The following is a 25,390-nucleotide window of genomic DNA, read 5'->3' as shown; positions in this document are numbered from 1 at the left end:
ATTATGAGGTGATGATTAGAAGATTCTAAAAATTCTAAAAATTATAAACGATTAGAAGGCTAGAGTATATGAAATGACAAATATTGCGATTGGTTCTTAATTTTATTTATTGCTTATTTATTTTAATAAATACATACTTCAGCTCTCTTTATAAATTACAATTAACTTTATAGGATAGGATTATCATTTCGATGACGTATATAATAATGCGCGCTGACGTTCAAATCCGTGACTAGCGTTATATTTTTATTCATTGTTTATTTTTTTATAACATGTAATCTTGTTCTTTTTTTTATCGTTCCGTTTCTGTAATGTGTATATCGTATCTATTTATCGATTCGTCCGCTTGATACGCGCGTATGCCAGTATTGCACATACTTTTCTGCCACGTGTTCATAATACAGCGTTTAAAATTTCGAGCTGGCTCTCGTTTTTCATTTCAACCGCTCGCTCGCACCTTTCCTTTCTCTCGTTTTCTCTCTTACTCTTCCACTTTCACTCTTTCACTCTCTCTTTCCTCGACCGTCAGCGCGAGTGGTGAAGGTTAATCTCTCCTCCACGTCTATTGTATTGCCGATTTCTTTTGTCAATTAACAATCAAATATACTAGAATTAGAACTAGAATGTCGAAAGAAAAATTTGCACTCTTTTGTAATCTTCCCTTTTCTATTTTTATCTCGAAGCTGGCAACATGAGACCAAGCACGGACATTCTCGTGTCAACACGAAAGTAGTAAAGATCTGAGGATACTTTCTTTACTTTTAGTATGAAGGTGTATGTGCGTAGGTATGAAGACAATGGGATGAGTTATTTGAGTGAGATGACACGATGAAAGTTCGCCGGTTGCGATCAATTCATACGTTAAGCTGTTACGATCGTGTTTGTAACAAGTATATCGTTGTCGTATAGATTTTTACAGTTCACCATCGGGCTGCAGGTCGAAGCGTGGCGGGAATGCGGAACCATCCAATTGGGGTTTGAACGCAGGTCGGTGTGGCTGAAAAATTCCAAAAGAAGTATTATTATTTTCATTCGGTACTTCCATGATCGCTGTTAATCATAGATCAGCGAATTTGTTCGAAAGCATGTTTATTTCTGTTCTCGCGAATAACAACAAAATTCTCACGCGATACGTTTCTGGTCGAGATGCTTTCGAACAACACAAGTTGTTTCCGGGAAAGTGTTTTCCGGCTTTTAGCGATGGGATCAAGTTCGAAGTTTTTATTTTTATTTGGCGTATCTTTGATATAGCAGCAACAAAACCGAATACGTTTTAAACGATATGAAATTTTCCGAATTGCAGACTCACGATTTCTGTCTTTTATTCAAAGGTAGAGAATAATTTGTTTCTTGTTAATTTGATATTATATCGTTTCTAACGCTACGATATCGCAATGCCAGTTTATAAATGTATACCATAAGTCTTTAATTCCATCCCTAATCCCATCCTTCACCAGGATCTAGTATCGCTGTATGCATTCAAAAAAAGAAAACATTTTTTGGAGATAAATATTTAGACACGTTCTTTGTGTCCTTCTCATTCATTCTGCGTGTTTATCGCACATCATTGGTATTGGCAATTGAAAGACAACAATGGGATATGAATCGAGGGTCGTAATACCTCTCTTAGACAGTTGGAATGATTTTGTCTGCTTAGTTTCGTGAAAAGAATCATAAAGTGGATGATACATCGACTAATTGCAAGAACTAATCTAAGTATCTAACAATAATTATGTCGAAAATCGGAATTAACAACGAAAAACGATCGATGGAGTTATGTCTTTACATCGCGTCGCGTCTTTCATCCGTCTAATGTCTAACGAAAAATATACGTAAACAAATCTATTCACATGTAACTAACCAGTCACTAACCAAGCAACGATTCGTCTATATTCTATATTATAACAGAGGGATCGGTACAGTGATCCGTTCGTGAACTATCATGAATTTGTTTGGGATAGGTAATACACAACGTTAATCAATGACTAGGAGCAAGCTTCATACTCGTAAGGTATGCCCCCGTCAAGTGTTATCAGCTTTTCACACAGGTTCAAGAAAATAAGACATTGACGATCGGCGGATTGGGGATTCGGAACAGTTCTGTCTATGTATAATTGCTTTCTTGCGATTATTGTGCTTTTCCATGTGTCGACACACTCACGTGCTTATGACACGTGCACAAACTTACATGGACCGGCGCGGTACTCTTTACTCCATTGCGGAGGGCGCCTTACGGGCCTTCTGTTGGGGCTATACAGGGACATACAGATTTACAATTAGAGATAATTGCCGCAATCTCTACTTTTCTTTGTACGCAATAGTTATTCTCTTTTCTTTCTACGCAACTTTTTCTTCTCGTTTTATAGGAAATTTCGTTCTCGATCGTCAACTTGGAAATCCTGTGCCGTTTACTATGCCGTATTGATTTTTATAAAATCGAGATTTTCACATATCCTGCGGAATATACACGTAGCTCGATACATTTTAATAAGAGATTGCTACACGAGCTACGGAAGAGAGATCCTACTGCTATTCTACGAAAATTTCTCTTTTCTTCATCTACGTCGCTGATAACGTAAATCTCCATTTTTCATAGCACACGTATCATGGAATTTCTCGGAAAATTTTTAATCGAATATTTCTTCAAATATCATATATAATCAAGTTATATTAAACCTTATATTATTACAAAAGAAATTAATCGTCAAATCAAAAAATGTAAAAAGAAAAAAGGAAGAAAAGTATTATTTTTAAATACGATACGAAAAGAAAATGTAGGAAATTGAACGAAGAGAATAAAAGAAATGGTAGTAATTGAATATTTGCTTACCGCTGGGCTCAGTCCGCGCGCAGCACTTCCTCCGCGTCCTTTAGTACGGAACTTGGTAATTGCCTGTTCAGCCAGGTCCGCCCTTTCCTCTGCCTCCTCGAGCTCTTGTTGCGCTTTGCGGAATTTCGCGAGATTCAAAGCAGCGATTTCTTCAGCTTCCTCGATCTGCCTCTTGTAGGTCTTGATTTTCTGTTGAAGCTTATCGACAAGGTCTTGCATGCGCTCATGGTTTTTGCGGTCCTCATCAGCCTAAACATTTATAGATTTAGAATAAGCTATCGCTGAAAATCTCGATGACGCAATTATTATTATTATACATTATATTATATACGATATTATATACGATACGATAATATATATATATCGTACGAAGTCGTACCTGGAAGCTGAGTTCCTTGATGCGACGTTCGGATTTGCGAAGATTCTTCTGAGCGTCAGCGTGTCTCCTCTGTTCTCCATCGAGTTCGTTCTCCAATTCACGAACACGTTGTTCGAGTTTTTGAATTGCCTTCTTACCACCTTTCAGGGCATTCGCTTCAGCTTCGTCGAGACGCACCTGGAGTTCCTTGATCTGAGTTTCGAGTGCTTTGCGAAGCTTCTCTTGCGTTTGAGCATGATCTTGTTCGGCTCGAAGTTCGTCGGCTAATCTAGCGGCATCAACCATGGCTTTCTTTGCTTTCTCCTCAGAGTTCTTTGCTTCGTTCAACAATTCGTCCAAGTCAGACTGAAAACAAAATAAATACGAGTCTCATTCGGATTTGTCGTCTTTTTCGAATATTTCGTTGGAGCTTTTATAAAATAAATGTAAATGTGAAAATTTAGAATCGAATAGAAGGATAAGAATGCTCACGTGAAGGGTTTGCAGCTCAGCCTCGAGTTTTCTCTTGGCAGCAGAGATGGAAGCGTTCTGAGCACCTAGTTCGTTGAGTTGCTCGTGGCAGTCGGCCAATTCTTGTTCAGCCTGGCGACGTCCGCGGTCCGCTTGTTCGAGAAGAGTACGGCTTTCTTCGAGTTCGTTCTGAAGCGCGTTCGCCCGGCGTTCCGAAATTCCAAGAAGCTCTCTCGCTTCGTCGCGAGCTCGTTGTTCTTCCTCGAGCGCGGTCTGAACATCCTTCAGCTGCTGTTGGTATCTCTTGATGTTCTTTTGAGCTTCGGCATTCGCTTTGTTCGCATGATCCAGGGCGATCTCCAATTCGTTTATATCTGCTTCCAGTTTTTTCTTCATGCGCAAAGCCTCGGCCTTGCCCTGAAAAGTTTCGTCAAATATATATCATGTTTGCCTCGAGGAATCTTCACAATATATTATGAGATTTTACTTCTACCGTTTTTATAAATGATCTAATAACCGTTTCAGAGAAACTTTTCCGACTTTTTACGAACCTTAGCTTCAGCTTCGAGCGATGCTTGCATGGAATCGAGAGCACGTTGGTGATTCTTTCTGGTATTTTCGAATTCCTCTTCCTTCTCCTGGATACGTCGGTCGATTTCTTGTCTGACTTGACTCAGTTCAAGTTGACTGCGCAATACTTTGTTCTCTTCTTGTTCCAAAGCGGCCTCTGCTTCTTCCAGAGCGGCTTGAAGTTCATCCTTTTCAGCCTCCAGGCGCTTTCTGGCTTTTTCGATCTCGTGAATATTGCGTCCACCTTCGCCAATTTGATCCAAGAGGTCTTTTACTTCGTCGGCGAGATTCTTGTTCTCGCGACGCACTGCTTCCAACTGTTCCTGTCCTTCTTCGTACGCACCTATACGGATATGTTGATATTATAGGAAAAATGTGTAAGCAAGTGTAGCGGCAAATGAGTCAAAGGACGACGCGAATCGAGAGCGACTTATGTTGTTGTTTTGTTTCGGGGCATTGGCATAGCCTTGACGCATGAAACATAACGACAAATAAACTCCGGGCAAAACAATGTTGCGGCTACATGCAACCGTCGAATTGAAGACGAGTTTGAATTTTCCGACTCTCCTCCGACCAGTATAAATAAACAGACGTGATCGCGTGCGAGTCAGTATCGACACATTATCGACACATTATCGACACATTATCGACACATTATCGACACATTATCGACACATTATCGACACATTATCGACACATTATCGACACATTATCGACACATTATCGACACAGTATCGACACAGTATCGACACAGTATCGACGAGTCATCTACCGAGTTATCAACGCGAGTTATCGACGCGTATCTAGCGAGCATCTATCAAATATCAATTAACAATCTTATTTCGTGATTTATAAACTGTACGAGCGATTTAGCGAATATAGCCTGTTAACTTATTTATCATTTTAAATATATTCGACGGTTTCAGCAACGAGCAATTTCGTCCATTAAACCTCACCGACCAACCGCCCTCTACACATAAACCTCTACACAAGAATCCTTAAGCAATTTGGAAATGGAAAAAAGTAGATGAGTACCTCTGAGCCTGAACAATTCCGTGCTGTAATTGCGGCATTCCTTCTGACTGGCATCGAGTTCGGCGGCGAGATCGTCCACTTTGAGTTTCCATTCTCCAATAATCTTATCGAAGGCCTTCTGTTTCTTTTCGGCGGCGTTGGCGATCGCAGTCGCGCGATCCACTTCGATCTGTAAGTCCTCCACTTCCGTCGACAATCTCTGTTTCGTCTTCTCGAGAGCGATAACCTTTTGGTTGAGGGATTCGATGGTTTCCTCCGCTTCGGCCAACCGTGCCTGCAGCTTCCTCTTAGCTTCCTCGAGTTCTTCCGCTCTCGCAACGCCCTCAGATTCGTATTTCGTGCGCCATAATTGTGCCTCGGCGTTTGCCTTACTAAGTTGCCTCTGAAGATCCGCTTTACCTTCGGCTTCCTCTTCCACTTGTTCACGAATGTTATCCAAATCGTGTTCCAAGTTACGGAATTTGCCAAGCAGAGTAGCGCGTTCTCTCGATTCTTCGTCAGCCAATCGTTTCGTGTCTTCGAGCTGCGTTGTCAGTGAAATCTTGATCTTCGAAAGCTGACTAACTTGCGATTCGGCTTCCTCTAATTGTCGTAGCAGATCACTGTTTTCGATCGACAGTTTCTTCTTCGCAGCATCGAAGTCATTCAGAGTACGGTTCACTTCCTCCAGTTTTCCTTGGGTTTCGTTTAATTGATGTTGCAATTGTTTCACGATCTTTTCTTGGGCAGCCTGTCACCGATTTCGATAGATTTATCAGACAAATTGTTTTATTATTTTCAAGTGAATTCACTTTTGGAACAATTTACACTAATTCGACTAGCCGATCGATGCGAACATCGCAAGAGTCACAGAATTATTCGCACGATCGAGAATCTATCGAAAAATTTTTAGTTTTATTTTATATTAGCAAAAAGAAATACGGCCTAACAGTTATCAATTACTTCGTTTTCTGATTCCGTGTCACAAAATTATCCATATACTTTTCATCGAGTCGACTGTTTTGCGTGTGAATAATTTTCTAATGCGCGGTACATGTATACATATACGCGAGAATAAAGTCGTGTAATATGTAGCGATAAATTAAACAATTGTCCAAAAGTGAAGAATAGAAGCTTGAAGGAGGGAGGTACACACGAGGAACAAGCTTTGCAAGCTGGACATACGACGTAAGGTACAGATAAACACGTTCATCATGGTAATCGCAAACGTCGCACGTTCGCCGTTTCCGTTTCTCGAACTGTTTCGAGCTGCCTAACAAAGCTGTTAGTTGCGTTAGTTTGCTGCTGGATCCTAGAGATTTCTCGACGAACGATTCTTACCTTCTCGTTGCTTAGTTGATCTACCGACGCGCGCATGTCGTTTAATTCGCTGAAGTATTGAACCTTGTCCTTTTCAACTCTAATTTTCATGAAAACAGACACGCGAAATTGGTAATTAGTATTTAGGACACGACCAGGAAAAATTGGAGTCAGTACGACGAACGGTGTAATCGTAACATAACAAAACGTATATGGTTCGAAAGATACTCCATTAGCGACAACATTCTAAAAATCAAATATAAGGTTAAAGGAGAACGCAACCACCGGAGAAATAAACAAATAGTGAGACATTTTTCTTCAAACTCATTCGGGAACGACTAGACGATAATTTCGATATCGTGTGGTAAGTTTGAACATGGATTAAAAATATCCAATAACGTGACAATGGTAACGGTGAGAAATGTAATTCTGAAAACAAATGTGGACAAATCATATGGACATTCTCTTTGTTTCTTAAATGTGTACCTTTTCCCTTGAAACCTGATCCGTCGCGGCACGGGAATTGTTCAGCTCGGCATGGATATCATGACGACCCTTTTCAGCTCTATCGAAAATATTTCATTATATCCCCGATTCTTGATATGAATCATTTTACCTTTTCAAATTTCTTTATCTTTAATCGAAAGTTAACTTTTTCGATAAAAGTGCAAGTTTTATCGGTGAAAATTTTCAGAATTGCTAAGATTTCTTTTCGAAACGATTCTATCGATTAAATTAATATTCTTATCTTACCTGGCCTTGAGTTTGTTAAGCGTATCAATTTGTTCTCCCATTTCGGCAACGGCATCGTTGTGCTTCTTGCGTAAACTTGCAAGAGTGGCTTCGTGTTGAATGTTAGCTTCCTCGAGGTCTCTGCGCAGCTTGCTAAGTTCGGCTTCTCTCTTCTTGTTGAGTTCAATTTGAGCAGAGGTGGCACCTCCAGCTTCCTCGAGACGTTCACCAAGTTCCTCGAGTTCTCGTGCCAAGTCACTGCGCTGTTTCTCAGCTTTCACGCGAGAACCACGCTCAGCTTCGATCTGTACGGGAGGCGCAGACAAATTTATCGCATCGACAATTTTTAAGCAAGTAAAGTAATTTTATCAGCAAGATTGGCAACATATATGTTTTTTTCAGGCTAACCTCTTCTTCCAGTTCTTCGATACGGGCTTGTAATTCCTTAATTTGTTTCTGTAATTTGCCTACTAACGACTGTTCGTCTTCGAGTTTAGCGGTCAAAGACGATAATTCCTTGTCCTTACGTTGAATGGTTTGTTCGAGTTCCTTCTTATTTCTCTCGAGGTCAGCAACAGCTTCCTGTGTAAGTTTTAAGTCGCCTTCCACCTTTCGTTTAGCTTTCTCTACGTCGGCTCTGTAATGTTAAACATTTATAAATATATATACATATGTATTTAGATAGCATACGAGGCTGCGTGAGTTGCAAATATTATGATTATTATATACATACATATATGTATACATATAGTATACATATTAGTACAGTTTAGTACATTGTACTAACCGTGATTTCTTTTCACGTTCGAGGGAATCTTCGAGTTCGTCAAGAGTGTGCTCGAGTTTGACTTTGACTTTGTTCAAGTGATTGACTTTATCCTCGGCAGCTTGAAGCTCTTCGGCAGTTTTCTGATTAACTTCACCTTGATTCTTTTTCTCTTTGTTCAATTTATTGATCAGTTCGTCTTGATGAGCGATCTCGTCGTTCAAATTACGGATCTGGTGGTCCTTCGTCGCCTTATCTTGCTCTGATTTCTGTAGGTTAAGCTCGAGGTCCTCAATGTCTTTCTTTAGACCTGCCACTTCTTGTTCGAGTTTCTTCTTATTTTGGAAGAGATTGTTCCTGGCATCTTCTTCTTCTTTGAATCTGTCATTCAGATCCTGTAATATAAGAATACTTTTATTTTTACCAATGCCATATGCACTTTATATGCACGTGTATTTCACTTTATATCGTTCAATTAGTTTTCTTTTTATTCCGAACTGCGTATGTGTTTGCTCCTTTCAATTGCTCTCTCTAGAGTAACTCTGTCCAAGTTACGAGATATCTTTTCATAAATCTTTCTAATTATTTTATCGAAGTAGTTGCAAGTTAACAATATTTATTTTAAATCAATCTCTGCTCTAAATCTCTGCTTCTTTGTTTACGTAGAGTAAATCAAGATTAACATATTATAAATATAGTATCATACAATATGATTTGATTTAATTTCAATTGCATTTTGCAATTTATATTTAATAGTAGGCTATGAGATTAAAAATTAGGGTGCATATCGCTTAATAGTTAATCGTAATATCGCGTTTAACCAATTTTATGTGCTTAGGACTAATTATTGTATTGTATTTGTTTCTAATATTAATGTTATAATAAAAAAATATCGGTAAATCAAATTCGAAATAGATAAGAAAGGCCATGTGGGAATTCGACAGACTGTTGCAAATTGGCCGATTAAAAATGAACAAGTAGAAAGTAATTCGATGTAATATTTCAATTTCAGAAGAAGGAAATGCGAATAACGACTACGAAGAAATATTACGGTACCACGAAGCCAAAAATATTTTCCAAATAATTTTATTTAATATTTATGAAAACGAATGAAAGTCAACGTTTTATCCAAGTTAATTATTAATTTATCGAGCCTCGATTCTTTTTTCTATTTCTGATATCGTTTCTTTCTTACCTCTGAGTAGTTAATAACTATCACCATTCGGAGAAATATTTATAATCAGCATACAATAATCTTTTACGTCTACATTTATACATTTTCATAAGTACATAGATAAATGACATTTATCATTGTCATTGGTATTTATGTCGTTTTCAATATTTATTCTCATTTGATAATATTTAAAATATGAGCATCGGTAGTTTCTTGATTAAAACACAAGTGTCAAAGTGTAGGTAGGACTGCTTAAGAGCCCACGATACCAACGACAGAAGAGCGAAGCAAATACAACGAAAGATATACGATATATTTTAAAGAGAAACGGAAATTGAAAAAGCATCGCGATGATTTTACATTGTAGAAGTATTTGAAAGTCAGAAAATTTCTGAAACGACGATGGACGGTGAAGTAGTTGCGCGATGACGTGCATAAGCGCACCAACGTATAAATACACTATACACCTGTTACCTCCTTCGTTTTGTCAGTTATTCCAGCACATAACCACGCCTACTTTTAATAACCTGGAATCTGGGATCGACGGCAACTAAATTTGGCCGTGTCGAAGGTAGGGGCAAAGTAGTCAACGTCCCTCTCCACAGCAGATACCCTAAACTGATTTAAACACATTTTCTTTCTCTCACTTTCTTCCTTTCTTCTTTGTTTGCTGTCCATATATGGCACCGCATAATTTCATACACGTTATAATCGCGAATATTTAATAGAATAAATTTAATAGAATAGATAGAATAAATTTGGAAAATTCCAGCTCTGCGATACGAATGGAAAGTGATCAATTATCGTCTAAATTAAAAATTCGCATTTTAGTTGATGCACGAGATAATTTTAAATTTAATCTAAAAAGAAAAAGACGATCTTGTACGACTGGCGTTGACATTAAGTACCAGTTAGTCAGTCGTTTAAAAGATGCCCGTTAAAAATAGTCCAGTACTCTGAAACGAATCATATCCTCCACGGAATTCTTGGAGTTCTTTTTATATTACGCGATGAGATTCTTCGCTGTCCGATTTCTTTCGCCAAATGTTGATTTTACAAAGCATTCCGTGAAGAGATCTGCGTTACGGAAAGAGTCGCGTAAAGACTCACCCGAGAAACGACGAAAGGAACAAAGGCATGATTCTCATAACGTAGGAGTTAACGTAATTCAAATTATTTCACAGCTATAATAGCGTTTGTTTTTCGGTTTTACGTTCACGCATAAGACATTTCTATCAAAGATACGTCCGTTTCAGTTTATTTAGTATCGGAATACGTTATTTATTCGCTTATCACGATCATACGGTTATAAGTTTTAGAGTTAAAGTTACGCTCGTCGGTTTCTAAGTTCTGCATTTCGAAAAAAGAAATATCGATATAAAAATCCGAACAAGGGATAAGAGCAAATAAAATCGAATAATGGAATGAAATGATAAAAACGATTCAAAGAAAAAAGGTAAATTATAGCGAGGGAATAGAATTAGGAGTTGATATTCGTTATGGAAGATTTGTTAGAAGGTAGAACAATTTTAGAACGAATGTGGAAACGAGGGATGATTCGTCGCGCAAGAAAAATAGCACGGAATGGAAGAGAGATGGAACAGAACGCACGAAGCGAATACAACGCGGCATGGCGCGGTGGTCGAACGAGTCTGACTAATGACGCGCCTTTGCTACTTAATGCCCGCGCTTACGAAACGACGCGACCACGATGTATCAACTCCTGCCAGGTGCATCATTTTCTGTAATCCGAGCCAGATTCGTTTAAATTATGACGCGCTTGTAAATTTTAAACTCGAGCTTCAGACGTGTCGAAATCTGTTTACTTTCGAGATCTTTTCATCTCGTTAGTTCGCGTTACCAGAGTTTTAAATTGCATTCTTTGTTGATATTGTAATTTATATGATATTTTCATTCGACGAAAAGATTACACGCATTGCAAGAAACGAGTTCAGTCGCTTATAAAGCCTTATTAAGTTTGAACGAAAAATAAAAAATCATCAGGTTATTATCTTACTCGGTTACTCGTGTGAAATTAACGGAATTTTCACTAAATTTTTTACGGACGACACTATACTTTCGTATCACGGGAAAATAATGGTAAACATATTTCTATTTCGTTAATCCTTTAAATATTTAATGTCCGATCACGATATTCCAGGGTGCTGGAATACCTATAACCTGCGAACGAAAAGCTTTGACCGTTCGATTCGGTCTAACACGTTCTAACAAATTGCCGAAATTTATTTTAAGGGCGGTATGCGAAAGATAAACAGATCGAAACTAGCAGTTCTGCATTGTAAATAAATTTTCGTATTTTTTCACCGTGCTACATTCCCATGGATATCTATTTAAAGCTTCACTCTGCCGCTTAAGTACGATTATTTTCATTTCCAATACTTTTCCTACGACTGCGGCCGTAATACCTCGAATGTACGACCTCGGATGATTTTAGGAATGTTAAGGAGACATTAATAACCCCATTCCTCTTTATTTCGACATCTAATCGGTCGTCTAGGAGGTATAATTACCGTTTGTCTGATTCATAATTCGATTCGTGGAGGGCGTATATTCATCATCGCGTAATGAGTTTCGTTATCGATGAATCGTGCCAATTGAGCTACTTTCTGATATATAAACTGTGCAAGACGAAACCACCGTTCGGCCTTTCCTACGCGATTACAAAAACGGTAACACAATTTTTTGCATAATTGTAAAAATTACTTTGCTTCGCTTACTTAAGTGAATAATTGAGATTTCATAGCAGAGTCTGCATCTATATTAGATAATTGACAGCAAATTTTTGATATCTCGATATCAATTGAAAATCTATCGATAAATTTATTTAGTTCTCGATACGGTACCTAACAGTCTCTAATTTCATAAAAATTACTGAATCAAATCTAACATTGTTAAATCAAAAAACTCTAGCGTATACATTTTATACATTTATACTCTATCGAATAATTTTATATAAATTGCATTCTTGTTTTTCCTTCTATCGGGAAACATCCGTCATATATAATATATAATATAATCATGGATGAATGAAAGCTTACCTGAAGTTGTGACTCGATGTCAGCTTTCTGAGCGGCCAATTTCAGAGATTTCTCCATATATTCCGAGAGGGAACCTTTTTCACCATCCAGTTGTCGCTGCAAGGCATTTCTTTCGGAGACAAGTTTCGTGTTCTGCTCTTCGAGTTCCTTGCGCAGTTTCTCTTCCTTTTCGAAGGCTTCCTGAGCTTTTCTCGCTTTCTCCTCGAGCGCCTGCAATTGCGATTCCGCATCACCGTTGGATTTCTTTCCGTTTACTACGGGATTCGAATCCTCGATCAACGTATCACCCATTCTCTCTTTCTCTTTCTTGTTCGAATTCACAAATCTCGGTCTGTCGATAAGCGCACTAATCGATCGCAACTAAACGGCCGCCCCGCGGTTATAACGTGAAAATTAATAAACGATCGATCGATCGATCGAAGAATCTAAAAAGAGATGCCTCGCTATCGGAGGAGATTCTACGATCTTGTTCGAAACTATATCGTTAATACCGAATGAGAAAACACGGCTCGAGCGTGGGACGGCTAATCTTCGTGTTCGATGTCGATATCGATAATAAAAATGAAAAGAAGAAATCTTTCGATCGTGTTCGTGATAGTATATTCGTCGTAAAAAAAGGCGAGGAAGGGGCCCAGGTCGAAATAGAAAATTTTTCGAAGATGCCGGCGCGAGATCGAGTATCTGACTGGTCTTCGGTTTACCAGGGGCTCAACTTTTCTACCCAAAATCCCCCTTCGTAGTCCTCGCGAAGAATCATCGTCGCCGTCCCCACTCCAGCGATACTCATCGTAGAAAAATATTTATAACCGATCTCGATGACGAAGGAGGGACTTATACGTGTGCAACCAGAAGGAGCTACCATGACAAACCGAGCAAGTGGAGGGGGATCGACCAAATTAGAATCTCGTTCCAGTAAGCTTCGATCGACCGAACTCCAGTCTCCTTTTACGCTCCAGGGAGTGTAATACCGATACCGACCTCGTTATTCTCGCGGGATCAACCTATGCCGTTGTCTTTCTCCCGTAATTAGGAACGACCCAACAGCGATCCGTGAACGGTGCTAAGATCGTTTTACCCGCGTCGCGTGGTTAGATTTATGCCGTGGTAATATCATTTATAGCGGGTGATACTATTTCCGATTGAATGCAATTTCGACTAATTTATTTTCGTTGACTCGGTGGAAAACTCGAATAATCGCTAGATTACCGTCGAGTACCGACCTTACTCAGACAGACCAGACTGGTCTAGTTACAAAAGATCGTTTCTATTTCTGTACCTTCGGTTTGGAATCGATCGGTAAATCAATGTCCATTGTGAAATATGTACGAGTTATCGTCAATTATCGAATAGTTTCCTACGCTAAGTAGTCGATATTAATATATGTATTATACCGTGGTTTAATGTCACGATCGGAATCTCCGATTCGAGGGTCGAATAATAATTAGAATTTCATAATTCCACGCCTTTCTTTTTAACGATTATTCTATAAATAGTTTATACGATCCTAACTATCGATATTGGTATTTCGAGTAATTAACTTTTTATTTCCTCAAATGTTGCATCGTGTTTTCAAGTATCGGACGCACTCTTTTATCTTTAGTATCTTGTTTCCAAAGATAGTTTTCCAAAATAAAATTGTACTAAATATACCGAAAGGCGATTTCATCTCTAAGATGAAATTAGATAGCATGAATAATCGGTGACACGACGTCCGTGATGAAATTGGGAGTTTGGAATTTTTTAGGCCCTAAGTTTGCGAGGGAAATAATATTCCTGTTCTATTTACATTATCACGGGTAAATAAGTACGCGCACGTTAAAAAATACGAGAAAGAGAGGGGAAGAGTGAAATATTTGAATCGTGGTGGAAAAGCACGTGCCAAATCATGTTGGAAACCTATTTATAGTATACTAAAAAAAGATGGAACGAGCTAACTTTGATTCTTTTATAACCAAGTTTTCATAGTCCACGTATTGCAAGAATGTTTTATCCTTTATGCAAATTACATCAGACTCTGCGTTTAAATTTGATAAAAATATTTCAATGTTAGGTATTCCGATTAACGGTGGAGTTACCGACCTTTGACATCCAGCTAAATATATTACATATATTATTTATTTATTTATTGGAACAATGACATAACTCAAAAATCATGATTTTAGGGAAAACGAGTTTGAATGTTCTGCGCTGTTATAGTTTCATGGAGAATTTTTGAAATTCACTTATAGGACTCTATCAGTAGGAAGTACAAGGGACAACTTTTTTCTTCTTATATATTTTGAGTTATATCACCGTTTCAGCAAATAAGCGATGTGTATGTGATTCTCATAAAAGAGACTGTACTATGTATATTTGAAATTCTAGAAGAAAAATGTTTGAATTTATTAACAATTTTAAGAGAGAGAGAGAGAGAGAGAGAGAACAGGTTCGTAGGAAACTGTATGGAAATTCTTCCGAAAGATGTTCGATTAAAAATGAAAAAAATAAGAGCAGAGTGAAATATTTAGTTGAAACACTTACGGCAAGCTCGTCCTCGATACGAGTAACGTTGAGAAGGGGCTTAACTTTCTGCCACAATTTCCACCATGGCCAAGTACGAATTTGCAAGTATTTCCTCAAGTTCCTTTGTACGACGACCAAAGCCAAACGTTGATCTTGCAGTTTCTTGTAGTCTTTTCTGGACAAGTAACCTCTGATGTAAGCTTGCATCCAAGATACGATTTTGCTAAGTCGCTCGTCACGAAGTTCTTCCATCTGACCCAAGACTCCGGCACGGAAGAACACCTGTTGTTTTTTTTATAGGTAGTCGAATAAACAAATATTCCAATTAATAATAATTCCTTGGAGATTCTTCCGTAATTATTATACTTTGGTCACTTTCATTACTTTCAGTGTCAAATTTTTTCTATAAAATTGACAAAGCGAAAATGTTTGCATGGTGTAATTTCCTGACGATCATGATACTATAGAGACGTTTCGCTGTATAGAATTTGAAATTTACAAAGCGCCGATATATGTATATCTTTTATTCATAATCTTTCAGTCGTGTTTCTCGTATACAGGCATATTACGTTTGTGCCATGCAAGTTATAAACCGTGGAGAAATCAAGACAACGACGATGAAATTAATAGCAATAAAGACGAGCGAGTCTTTGATCTACATAACGTAAGTAGACGCGAATAGTGCTTTCAATGAAGATTCTTATTCTAAATATAACTCTGATACTAGTAACGTTATGATACGACTACTGATCTAAAACTAAGCGAAAAAAAATTGTCGACCGTTAAGGGTTCAATGATTCGATGTTCAGCGTTACAGAGAAATAGATACCAAAATCTTGAATAAAATCATCATCGTTAAATAATTCCGTCGTTGAACGTTTATTATACGTTCACATATTCCGAATCGAAGTAATCAAAGTAACCAAAGGTAAAAGTTATCGTTAGTTAAATGCAGAATTTAAAGAAGCGGAACACTTATCTGGCGATAAACACAGACATATTGCGGATTAAGCAAAGAGTTACTTAATCGATCTGGAATATTAATAGGCGAAAGAAAAGTTACCTCGCAGCTGTCAAAAGAAAGAAGATGTAATCGCATCTTTGGTGTAATAATATCGTATCTCAGTTATAACGAGTATTAAGAAGTATCGTTTACCGATGCTGTATGATTGAACTTTGCATCCTTACACTTTTCTTACACTTGGTAAATTCATTTGCGATACTACTATTTCACGATATCGTTGGTCGATAGACCGCGTTTACACGTTTGTGCGAAACTATGTTATAATTAACTATACAGGATAGTCCGGTAACCGTAGCAGAATCGGGAAGGAGATGATTCTACGTGTAAAATAAGAAAAAAATTTATTACAACATTTTCAACGAGGCTTTGTTTTCGAGAAAATCGACTCTGAAAATTCGACAAGTATACTTAAATTTTGCTACTTCCGGACTGAACAAGAGTATAAATAGTCGATAGAGATATAAATTACATTTGTAGAATAAAATTGTTTCACATGTATAATAACCTTCTGTGAGCTGTTTACTCATACGGTGTATGATACATGTCGGTATTTCACCAAGTTAAAGTATCCTTGACAAATTTTTGATCTCGACCTTCTCAAAAACGAGTCGTCTTAATATATTTTAATATATTTTTGACTTATATTTTCACGTAGGATCACTCCTTGCTCGGTTGTAGTATGATTATCGTCCCATCCTGTATAACGTTCGAAGGATGAAACAAGTCGCTATATAGATTCAATTTCTCTAGTCATGTTCGTAAAAAGCGCACGAATTTACATAAATATGCTATATATATATATGTGTGTTCGCAAGAATGTCGAAAAGCATAAGAATTAAAAGTTGGCTGTCATGAAGGAAAAGCGTTCAATGTTGCAGATATGATAATCGAAGAAATAGACCAAAGGCGTCTAATACCTTGGTGAGACCCATGCGATATAGCTCGGGCTCCAGATTGATCGCGTCCAAAATCAGCTGGGTCGCCTTTTGAGGGTCGCATGGTTCTTTGATGGCATTGGCGCACAGAATTTTGTATCTGCGGTAGTTCGTTTTATGGTTGCGGTATGGTTGGGGTACGGCACAACAAATAAAAATAATCACACATGGTTAAACGTTTGTAGATAATCTAATTGTTAGAGTACTAATAACGGGATTGTCTAGGATAACGTGAGATCTGTCTTGCAATTGATCTCATATAAGGTATTATACGTATCTCCAAATATTTCTAAACTGGAACTCGGAAGATGTATGGGATCTGTCCTGTAATCTGTACTCTAATTACAGTATAATCGATCGTATATGTACATGGTTCTACGGATTTGCCACGTACGCTTTTAAAATAGAAGTTGAAAGAATCACACGTTCGTTCCGTTTCTCTCTGTTTCATCGAATATCTATGATTTACCATCGAAATCCAACCAAAACCAATACAAATTTTCCAACTTCTGTTTTAAAAATCCGTAACGTTGCAAGGGAATTACGATTTTTTAGGCAACCTTCGCATATATTGTAAAGTCCTCTTCGGTTAAACACGTTTGCACTTGCGTTTACGCTAGGCAGCATCGATTATTATTAATGCTAGAGCTGTAATTCCTGCGAAATAATTCTTTCGTTCGATCGATTGATACAGATAGCGCGGTGAAGCGTTAAGTTGAAAAGTATCGCTTCACCGTTCTCTACATACGTACACAGAATAATTCTACAAATTTCAAAAATTTGAATTTCTGCGTTGATTTTTTCAACGATGAAAAAGACCCGGTCGAGTTCGAGGAATTACACGTTAAAAAGAAGAAGAGGAAGAAGACAAGAAAGCTCGTTATGCGTAATAAATATAATTGACATTAGCGTGCTTAACGAGCGGACCGTGACCGCGAAAGGAAACATGCCTTGGTGTGTCCAAGACGATATTGATCGGGGTCGAGGCCGGATGCCTCCAAAATCGCCTCTGCAGCCTTCTTCGGGTCAGAACCCAACTTCGTGACTGCTTGTGGTGCCAGAATCTTGTACCTAATGGTAATGGGGTCGCAAGCCAAGAAAAAAAAGGGATGGGTCGTTATTAGTATACAGGATCTCTAGAACGTTTACGATTAAACGATCTGTGTCCGTACGTATTGCGTCGGATCATATTCGAATCGGTAAACGTAACGGAGATTTGCTCCGCGTTTGTTCCACTTCTTTCCACCTTTTACATTTTCTAGGGGTCACGTAAGACCTACTAAGGGTAAGACCGTATTTGTAACCAGCCAATGATATTTAAGTTTTTAACTACTTAGGGGGTAGGGCAGTTTACATAATGGGCATGGTCGCTAATAGACGTATAGGGTATCTTCAACTATATGTGGTTCGTGCAGAGATTCAATACCAAGGGGACGGGGCTCTCTAAGATATACGTGTTTAATACGGACCACGCATTTTTACCACGACACCAGGGTTCATTCAACGAAGAGTCGGATACTCCTGAAAACACTCGGTCAACTTCGATTATCCATAGAAACGTAAATAAAAGTTGAACGAATAAAAAGAATAAATGCCAACCAATTAACCAACCATCTAATCCCAAATAAAAATAAAATTAAGTTCGAATTAAAGTGAACCGATGGGAAATAATAACGTACACAGCTACGGTAAAATTACACAAAGAAACGCGAAGAATCCTGAAATGCTACGATATACGTATAACTTGACGTTTGTCGCATCGAGCAATTCAATCGAAAATGTTAAATATTGTCGTTATGGAGAAAAATCCGAGAGGTTTCAAGACAGTATCCTTCTCTCACTACGAGGACAAGTTTTAAAAGTTTAAAATTTTGTTCGGACAATACGACGATATTCTACGATGGATAACAAAAGGGAATCAAACCCAAGAAAAAGATCAATTTATTCGGGGATTTGCAACTAGCCTTAGTATGACCAATCCTGTAGTTTTCCGGATCAAGGCCAATTTCATCGAAACATTTCTGAGCGGCTTTCTTTGGATCCGACTCAGAGGCCATCGCGGCCGGCGCTAAGATCATGTAACTGTACGATCACAACATAAAAGAATCATTTTATAATGATATCATTCATATTCGAACGTTTCTAATTCTCGATCTACTTTGGTTTCGGTCAATGTCATTCGTCTTATCTTTGTAAAAAAGATTACTCGATAAAATACATAATAAATTCCAGCTCTTACTCAAAATACGTAATATAAAACAAAAGCTTCAAGGTGTAATCAATGTTTAGCGACGTTATCACGACCGATGCTTTTACGCATTGGTACAACTCGCGTTACTATTTCTACCTGATTGCATTTACATATTTCGAAAGTATGAACACTCTTTTGTAAAAAGATATATTTCCTCCTTCCGATTCGAGATGTTTCGACGTATTTGTTATCCCGTATGTAATAAAAAGAGTGAAATTTTTATGACTATCGTCGATCTTGAAGTGAGAGAATATTAAGAGAAAAAATTGTTCGTGTGTAATAAAAGAATGTACATTCTTACCGTAGCTTGAAGTCAGGATAGACCATTCTGTTGGGGAATCCTTTACGACAAATACGGATGCCTTCAAGTACACCGTTACAAGTCAACTGATGCATGACAAGATGAGAATCTATGACACCCGGCTGCTTCATTTCGTTGGGGATGATACAACGGACGAAGTGTGGTTGGGTAGCTCTCAGAGTAGTCATCAGGTTGTTCAATTGTTCCCTATAGGACGATGATACCGTTGAGAAACCACCGCCCTTCTTACCACGTCCACCTTTCGCACCGCCGCCGCCACCGGCATCACCAGACTGTCCAGGATGGTCAGCGAAGATCTCGATCAGCAGTTTATTACTGGATTTCTTGAACTGATCCACAACAGTGTCGTTCAACGGGTCCTTGTTCTTTTCCAGCCAACCCGTGATGTTGTATGGTACCTGTTGTTCAAATGCTTCTATAGCGTTCGATCCTATTACTTGATAATTAAATACATATTCCTCTCTGGTAGTTTAGTCGTAAAACGCTTTAGCAACAATTTTCTAGATGAGAAAGGGAGAAAGAATGAAAGGAAAAGGGAGAGGGAGAAAGAGAGAGAAGAATAGAGAGATTTTCAATGTGCATTAGTTTGAAAAGAAAAGAAAAATAAATAAAGCTTTTCGATACAAATGGAGAAGTAACGTACATTTCCGGCATAATGGCCGATAGCAAAGTGAGCTGCTTGCTGGCCTGGTTTCGGCGGTTTAGGCTTCAAGAAGTTAGGACTCTTGCCAAGGTGATTGTTGTTCAATTTCTCCTCGAAGGTCTTGTCAGTGGCTTTCGGGAACATAGATTCTTCTTCAAGAATGGAGAGGATACCCATAGGCTATATTCAAATGCGATCATTCGAGTTAGCTTGTACACTATCTCACGAGAATTTTCGAGAGTAACGCTTTCTTCTTCATTCAAACGAGCCGAAACGATTCGTAGAATCGATCAGAAACTTTAAAGTTGCTCTCGTCCATGAGACAATTAACAAATTACAAATGACAATTAACAGTAATATTTCATATAGCTACGTATTTTTAATTCTATTACTTTAATCCTTAACTTTACTACGCACAGGTACACGTAGAAACTTCCAATCTGATATTTTTGACGATAATTAAAAATTAACTTTGTTCCGTTGTAAAAACTATAGTTGCACTACAAACTAATCAATTGCTTTATTTAGCGATAAGTAAACGTTACTCCCGATTATTATTTCAGTAATAAAATTATTCGATAGTGGGCGATGTTCGCAAGTACATCGTTTTTCTTTCCTCTTTGAATCTAAAATCGCCCTTACAGATACTTGGCAAACAAGTTTCTGTAACGAGTAACGTAGATTAAAGTTCGAATAGAATAATACGATGGAAATTGACGGACATGCAGGAATTTTCCCATCGAATCATTCGTCGTCGATGAGTTGATTTCACATCGTTGCTGCACAACCTTCTTTTTACTCATCGATAAAAGTATACAAACGCAAATAAACGCATGCACATGCTGGTACCACAAAAAAACAAGAAACAAGGAAAGCGTAGAAGCATCAAACAAGACGGTTATCGTTTGGCTGTTTGTCCTAGTTCTCCTACCTTTATATTCGGTTGATTCTCGCAAGACCGTACTAAATTCAAAATAAAATTTCATTCGAATTTCTTAAGTTGTTCTTATACAAGAGACAGCGTATAATAGCTATTAAAGTATTCTACGGAATCTTTATAAAAAGAATTTGATATTTTGTATGTCCTTCGCGATAATTTTACGATAAGCATGCAAACGACACGATGAAACGAGGAAACTAGGAGAAATTTTCAAACCGAAATGAATTTGGCTTGATTTCGTTGTCGTCGTGAATCCGAGCAGCTTGACTATCAACACCTGACGCACATGTATGCAAAAGATATGCGACATCACGAATCTATGAAAAAAGTTAGTGTAATGGGAAAATGCAGAATATAACAGCGTATGATCGCACTCGCATGCTGATGATATTTCTGTTTTGTTGTAAGCTATTCTCTTCGCAATTATCTTTTCTTTTGCAGCGACTCGCTATCGAATGTTTGAAGCTGTCGCCTCTCGTTCCCGCCCGTTCCATGCGACGATGCAACAATACCTTCTCGATCAGATCGATCGTTTGTTGTAGATCCATGCCAAAGTCAATGAAAGTCCACTCAATTCCTTCGCGTTTGTATTCTTCTTGTTCCAGAATGAACATATGGTGATTGAAGAATTGTTGAAGCTTTTCGTTGGTGAAGTTGATACAGAGTTGCTCAAAGCTGTTGTACTGCTCGAGACCAAGGAGGGGAAAAGCAACGGAACAGAAAACAGAGGTAAAAGACAGCTGTCATTAATGCTGCTTACGCAATAAATACTTTGCGACTTGTCAATGGAGAGAGATTCCTTATCGAATCTTTCTTTGTCTTTTTATAGGAACAGGACGCATAACGGGGATATCGCTTAAGCACGACATAAGTTACACGTTATGTTTTTTCATAAGGAAAAAATTCTCCCGTTCCCCGTTGGTCTACTTCGAAACAATTAATATTTTCACTTTCATCAACTTTGGTCTTATCTTGATTTTATCCGTTATTGCTTGTTCTTCGCTCTTTTAATCGGATGGATCAAACGAGTCGTTAGATTCGAAGCAGACCTACGAAGAGTCAGGAAGGGGCTAAATGTTCGAAAATATGACGTAACATTAATTCACGTATATGAATGACACAAGGACATAAAAGTTTATCAATCGTATATCGATAAACCGTAGATCTAAAGGTTAAAGGTTATGTTTAAATCGATCCATTAAAGTATGATAAAACATCGAACGCGATAATTATAACGGTCGATGACAAGGTTTTCATTCGAGAGAGGCGTATGACGTATTATTGTAATTACGTACATCGGAGCCCGGTTCGAATTTCACTTTTTAAATAATAAATATACCATGTACGAGATTCTTCGCCAATAAACAAAGATTGTCTACATTTTTTTAAGTATTTTCTATTTCTTCTTTCCTTTTCTTTATTTTCTCATTGGCATCTATATCAAACTTATTTCGCAAATTGCATTTGCCGAAACTGTATATGCACTTTAATTTGGAAAAATAACGATCATGAACCGTACTCTGTTAATTTTGTTGTTCACAGCAGATGATTTTAATGAGTATCGAGAGGAACGAATTGAAAACGGACAGTGTTGCAACTGCCGTTGCCATTGCAGGGATGAACAAACACAGATAAAAGAGATAAGGGAAAGCAAGGTATAGAGAAACGAAGAAGAACAAGGTAGATGTATCGAATACCTTTGTTTTCGGTGTCAGCGAAAAAAAAATGGCAACAAAAGAAATACCCAATACTGTGATAAGAATAGATAAGCGTGAACAAAATGCGAGCTGATCTACCATCAGAATATCGACGACCAATCAAACAGGTTCTAATCATATTTTTGGTCAAAAGCTCTCCACAAACATCGACGATCGTTTCTGTCGATCAGGCCGTTGGCCGTTTCTTCAATTTCTCGTTTTCTCCGTCTGTTTGTCAGTTTGTTTTGCTTTGCTTTGCTGTTTTACTTTTATCTTTCTGAGAAAAGTGCGGGAATACCTTCTCTATCAGTTCGATACAAGCGGCCAAATCCATGCCGAAGTCAATAAACACCCATTCGATGCCTTCTTTCTTGTACTCCTCTTGTTCAAGTACGAACATATGATGATTGAAGAATTGTTGCAGTTTCTCGTTGGTGAAGTTGATGCAGAGCTGCTCAAAGCCGTTGAACTGTCGTGTCGTTGTTATAACGCAACGAGCGTAGTGCGTGACACAGCGTGGCGAATCAGGAAGGATCAAAGGTGATATAAGGAAGGGGAGAGAAAGAGACAGAAAGAGACCGAGAAAGTGAGAGAGAGAGAGAGAGAGAGAGCAGAAAACAAAGAGGAACAAAAGAACACAATCAGTAGAGTAAGACCAATCGTTTACGATTAATTTTGGGTGATTTATTTTTGATCTTTGCAGCTTCTGGTTATTTCCATACTGTAAAAATTCTTCTATGTTTTATGAATGTACAATAAAGAAAGATGATGATTCGAAAATTACGCTTTCGACCATTGAAATTACGAAAAGGTCGCGGTAATCAAGAGGAAGTAAGTATCGTAAAATAGTTGCAAACCAAATAATCAGTCTTTTGAATCTTCGATGAATTTCCTCTTATTCGTATTCCTATGTATTATTGGATTAATATTAAATCAAGAAGCTGCAAAGACCGACAATAATGTATTTGTCGACGTATATTTAGCATACGCGTATTTCAAGCAGGAGCTACAATAAAAAGTAAGAAATCAATTTGCTTGATATTTTAGAAAACCATTGCTAAAATTATACATGTTCTAAAGTTCTAAACTGTGGTGTTCACACAAATAAATAGACAAATTTTAAACTCCTTGCATGAAAAGAGTATCCTTATCCGTACTAAGACGTGTGTGCTTAATTACACGATTGCTTTACTGCGTTTATGTGAAAGTATAAAAATGTATAGAATAAAGATATGAAGTAATGAAATATCGAAGTAAAGTGCTTGGGAGAATATCTGAACTGACAATAAGTAGAGGGTAATGAAAATGTGAGCAACTAAGACATCTGGGAACCATGTGAAATGTGTATAATATATATATTATAAAATATATAAAGCTGTATCACAATGTGTCGGAAATAATTGTAATATCCTATAGAAATGGAAAATATGAAATCTTGTAAATCCATGTATGATAATGAAAATGATCTAAATGTCATATGCAATAGGCTCGAACATAGATTTCAAAAGAAACTGTTGAGAAATTTCGAAACGGATATAAAAATGAAATGAAACGATCGTAGTAATAATTATTCTTCGATGCCTTGTAAATATACGTATAATATATAGTGTAATAAAAGTATACGATGGACACTATTCTAGCTTAAAAAGAGGACAAATTTGATTAATGATTCGTGACAAAGTTATAGGAGTCGGGTAAATGATAATAAACAGTGGTATAAGATGCCTAAGCGAGACGAAAAATTGCTTGCATTTCACTGGAACGCGAAACCACACGATTCAAAAAAGGACAATACAAAATGGAAAAAAGATCATAAATAACATTTGCGATCAACTCATGAAAACAGTGGACGATCACTATTGCAGTTTGCCGGTAATAAGCGTTAAGTTGTGCGTTTATTAAAGATCCAACTGGTCTTTATGTGTGGATCCTTAGGCTGCATTCTTTTTTTCTGTTTATATTTTATTGTTCTCTATGGCTGGATCCGTCGTTTGGTCCGTTGCCATTCGATCGATTCATTTGTCTTTTTGTACCTTCTCGATCAATTCAATACACGCGAGGAGATCCATGCCAAAGTCTATGAATTCCCACTGAATGCCCTCCTTCGTATATTCTTCTTGTTCGAGGACGAACATGTGGTGATTGAAGAACTGTTGAAGCTTCTCATTGGTGAAGTTGATGCAGAGCTGCTCGAAGCTGTTGAACTGTTCGAGCAACAATCAGGCATGCTTTTTCGTCAATATGTACTACACCTGTATCACTTTTTCTTTGTTTTTCTTTCTTTTCGAGTATATTTCATACACTAGAGGACATACACGTACATACTTTATCCTCATTTTTGGTAAATCTTGTCAATGACACGAGGACCGGTTATCAATCAACGTTTTTATAAGTCAATCGACAAATTTTTCAACGTTGCTTGCAAAAATTTCCGATATCGTTATACTTTTAATCTTGACCATTGTCTTTTCGTGTTGTTACATATGCATTAAATATCATAGTTTATTCCGTGAAATTCTCCCCGATAATCGACAAGATACTTGTCGCAATATACCGTGAAAAACGTTAATTGTCGATTGTCTCATATGCGACCTATTATCGTATATCGATATAACAGGTATCGTAAACACTTTCTCTGAAGGATGAATTCTCCAGTTTATAGAAAATTATTCACAAATCGTGAATGTTGTTATTTACAGGAAAGATAGAAGTTTGTCTGATAAATTCAAATATGTGTATCTGTATTCGAAAGTACTCGTTGTTCAATCCATGATTAAATAAA

General features: G+C 37.7%; 1 protein-coding gene across 38 annotated transcripts in view; it reads right to left on the bottom strand.

Annotated features, from left to right (window-relative positions):
* Positions 1-89: 89 nt before the first annotated feature.
* Positions 90-25,390, bottom strand: part of Mhc (myosin heavy chain) — a 41,323-nt gene continuing 16,022 nt past the window's right edge. For 6 of the 38 annotated variants that reach the window (XM_069120078.1, XM_069120063.1, XM_069120070.1 and 3 more), the window contains 16 exons: positions 24,642-24,812; positions 19,972-20,151; positions 19,308-19,726; positions 17,706-17,826; positions 14,815-15,078; positions 12,295-12,504; positions 8,083-8,456; positions 7,704-7,932; positions 7,317-7,600; positions 6,585-6,663; positions 5,265-5,994; positions 4,211-4,572; positions 3,681-4,076; positions 3,210-3,554; positions 2,831-3,079; positions 90-997 (listed from right to left, as the gene is read on the bottom strand). In XM_069120078.1, coding sequence (XP_068976179.1) covers positions 914-997; positions 2,831-3,079; positions 3,210-3,554; positions 3,681-4,076; positions 4,211-4,572; positions 5,265-5,994; positions 6,585-6,663; positions 7,317-7,600; positions 7,704-7,932; positions 8,083-8,456; positions 12,295-12,504; positions 14,815-15,078; positions 17,706-17,826; positions 19,308-19,726; positions 19,972-20,151; positions 24,642-24,812 — 4,497 coding nt within the window. In that variant the 3' untranslated portion in view covers positions 90-913. Of the gene's footprint in view, positions 998-2,188; positions 2,251-2,830; positions 3,080-3,209; positions 3,555-3,680; positions 4,077-4,210; positions 4,573-5,264; positions 5,995-6,584; positions 6,664-7,049; positions 7,129-7,316; positions 7,601-7,703; positions 7,933-8,082; positions 8,457-12,294; positions 12,505-14,814; positions 15,084-16,737; positions 16,856-17,705; positions 17,827-18,719; positions 18,838-19,307; positions 19,727-19,971; positions 20,152-21,423; positions 21,595-22,906; positions 23,078-24,641; positions 24,813-25,390 lie in introns of all 38 variants that reach the window. The other 32 variants (XM_069120103.1, XM_069120071.1, XM_069120076.1 and 29 more) reach the window with 18 other exon arrangements.

This window comes from Bombus flavifrons, chromosome 9 (assembly GCF_040668555.2).
Source record: "Bombus flavifrons isolate JBK064 chromosome 9, iyBomFlav1_principal, whole genome shotgun sequence".
Taxonomy (NCBI): domain Eukaryota; kingdom Metazoa; phylum Arthropoda; class Insecta; order Hymenoptera; family Apidae; genus Bombus; species Bombus flavifrons.
Note: the sequence above shows the minus strand (reverse complement) of the source record. Positions and strands in the feature narration are given on the sequence as shown.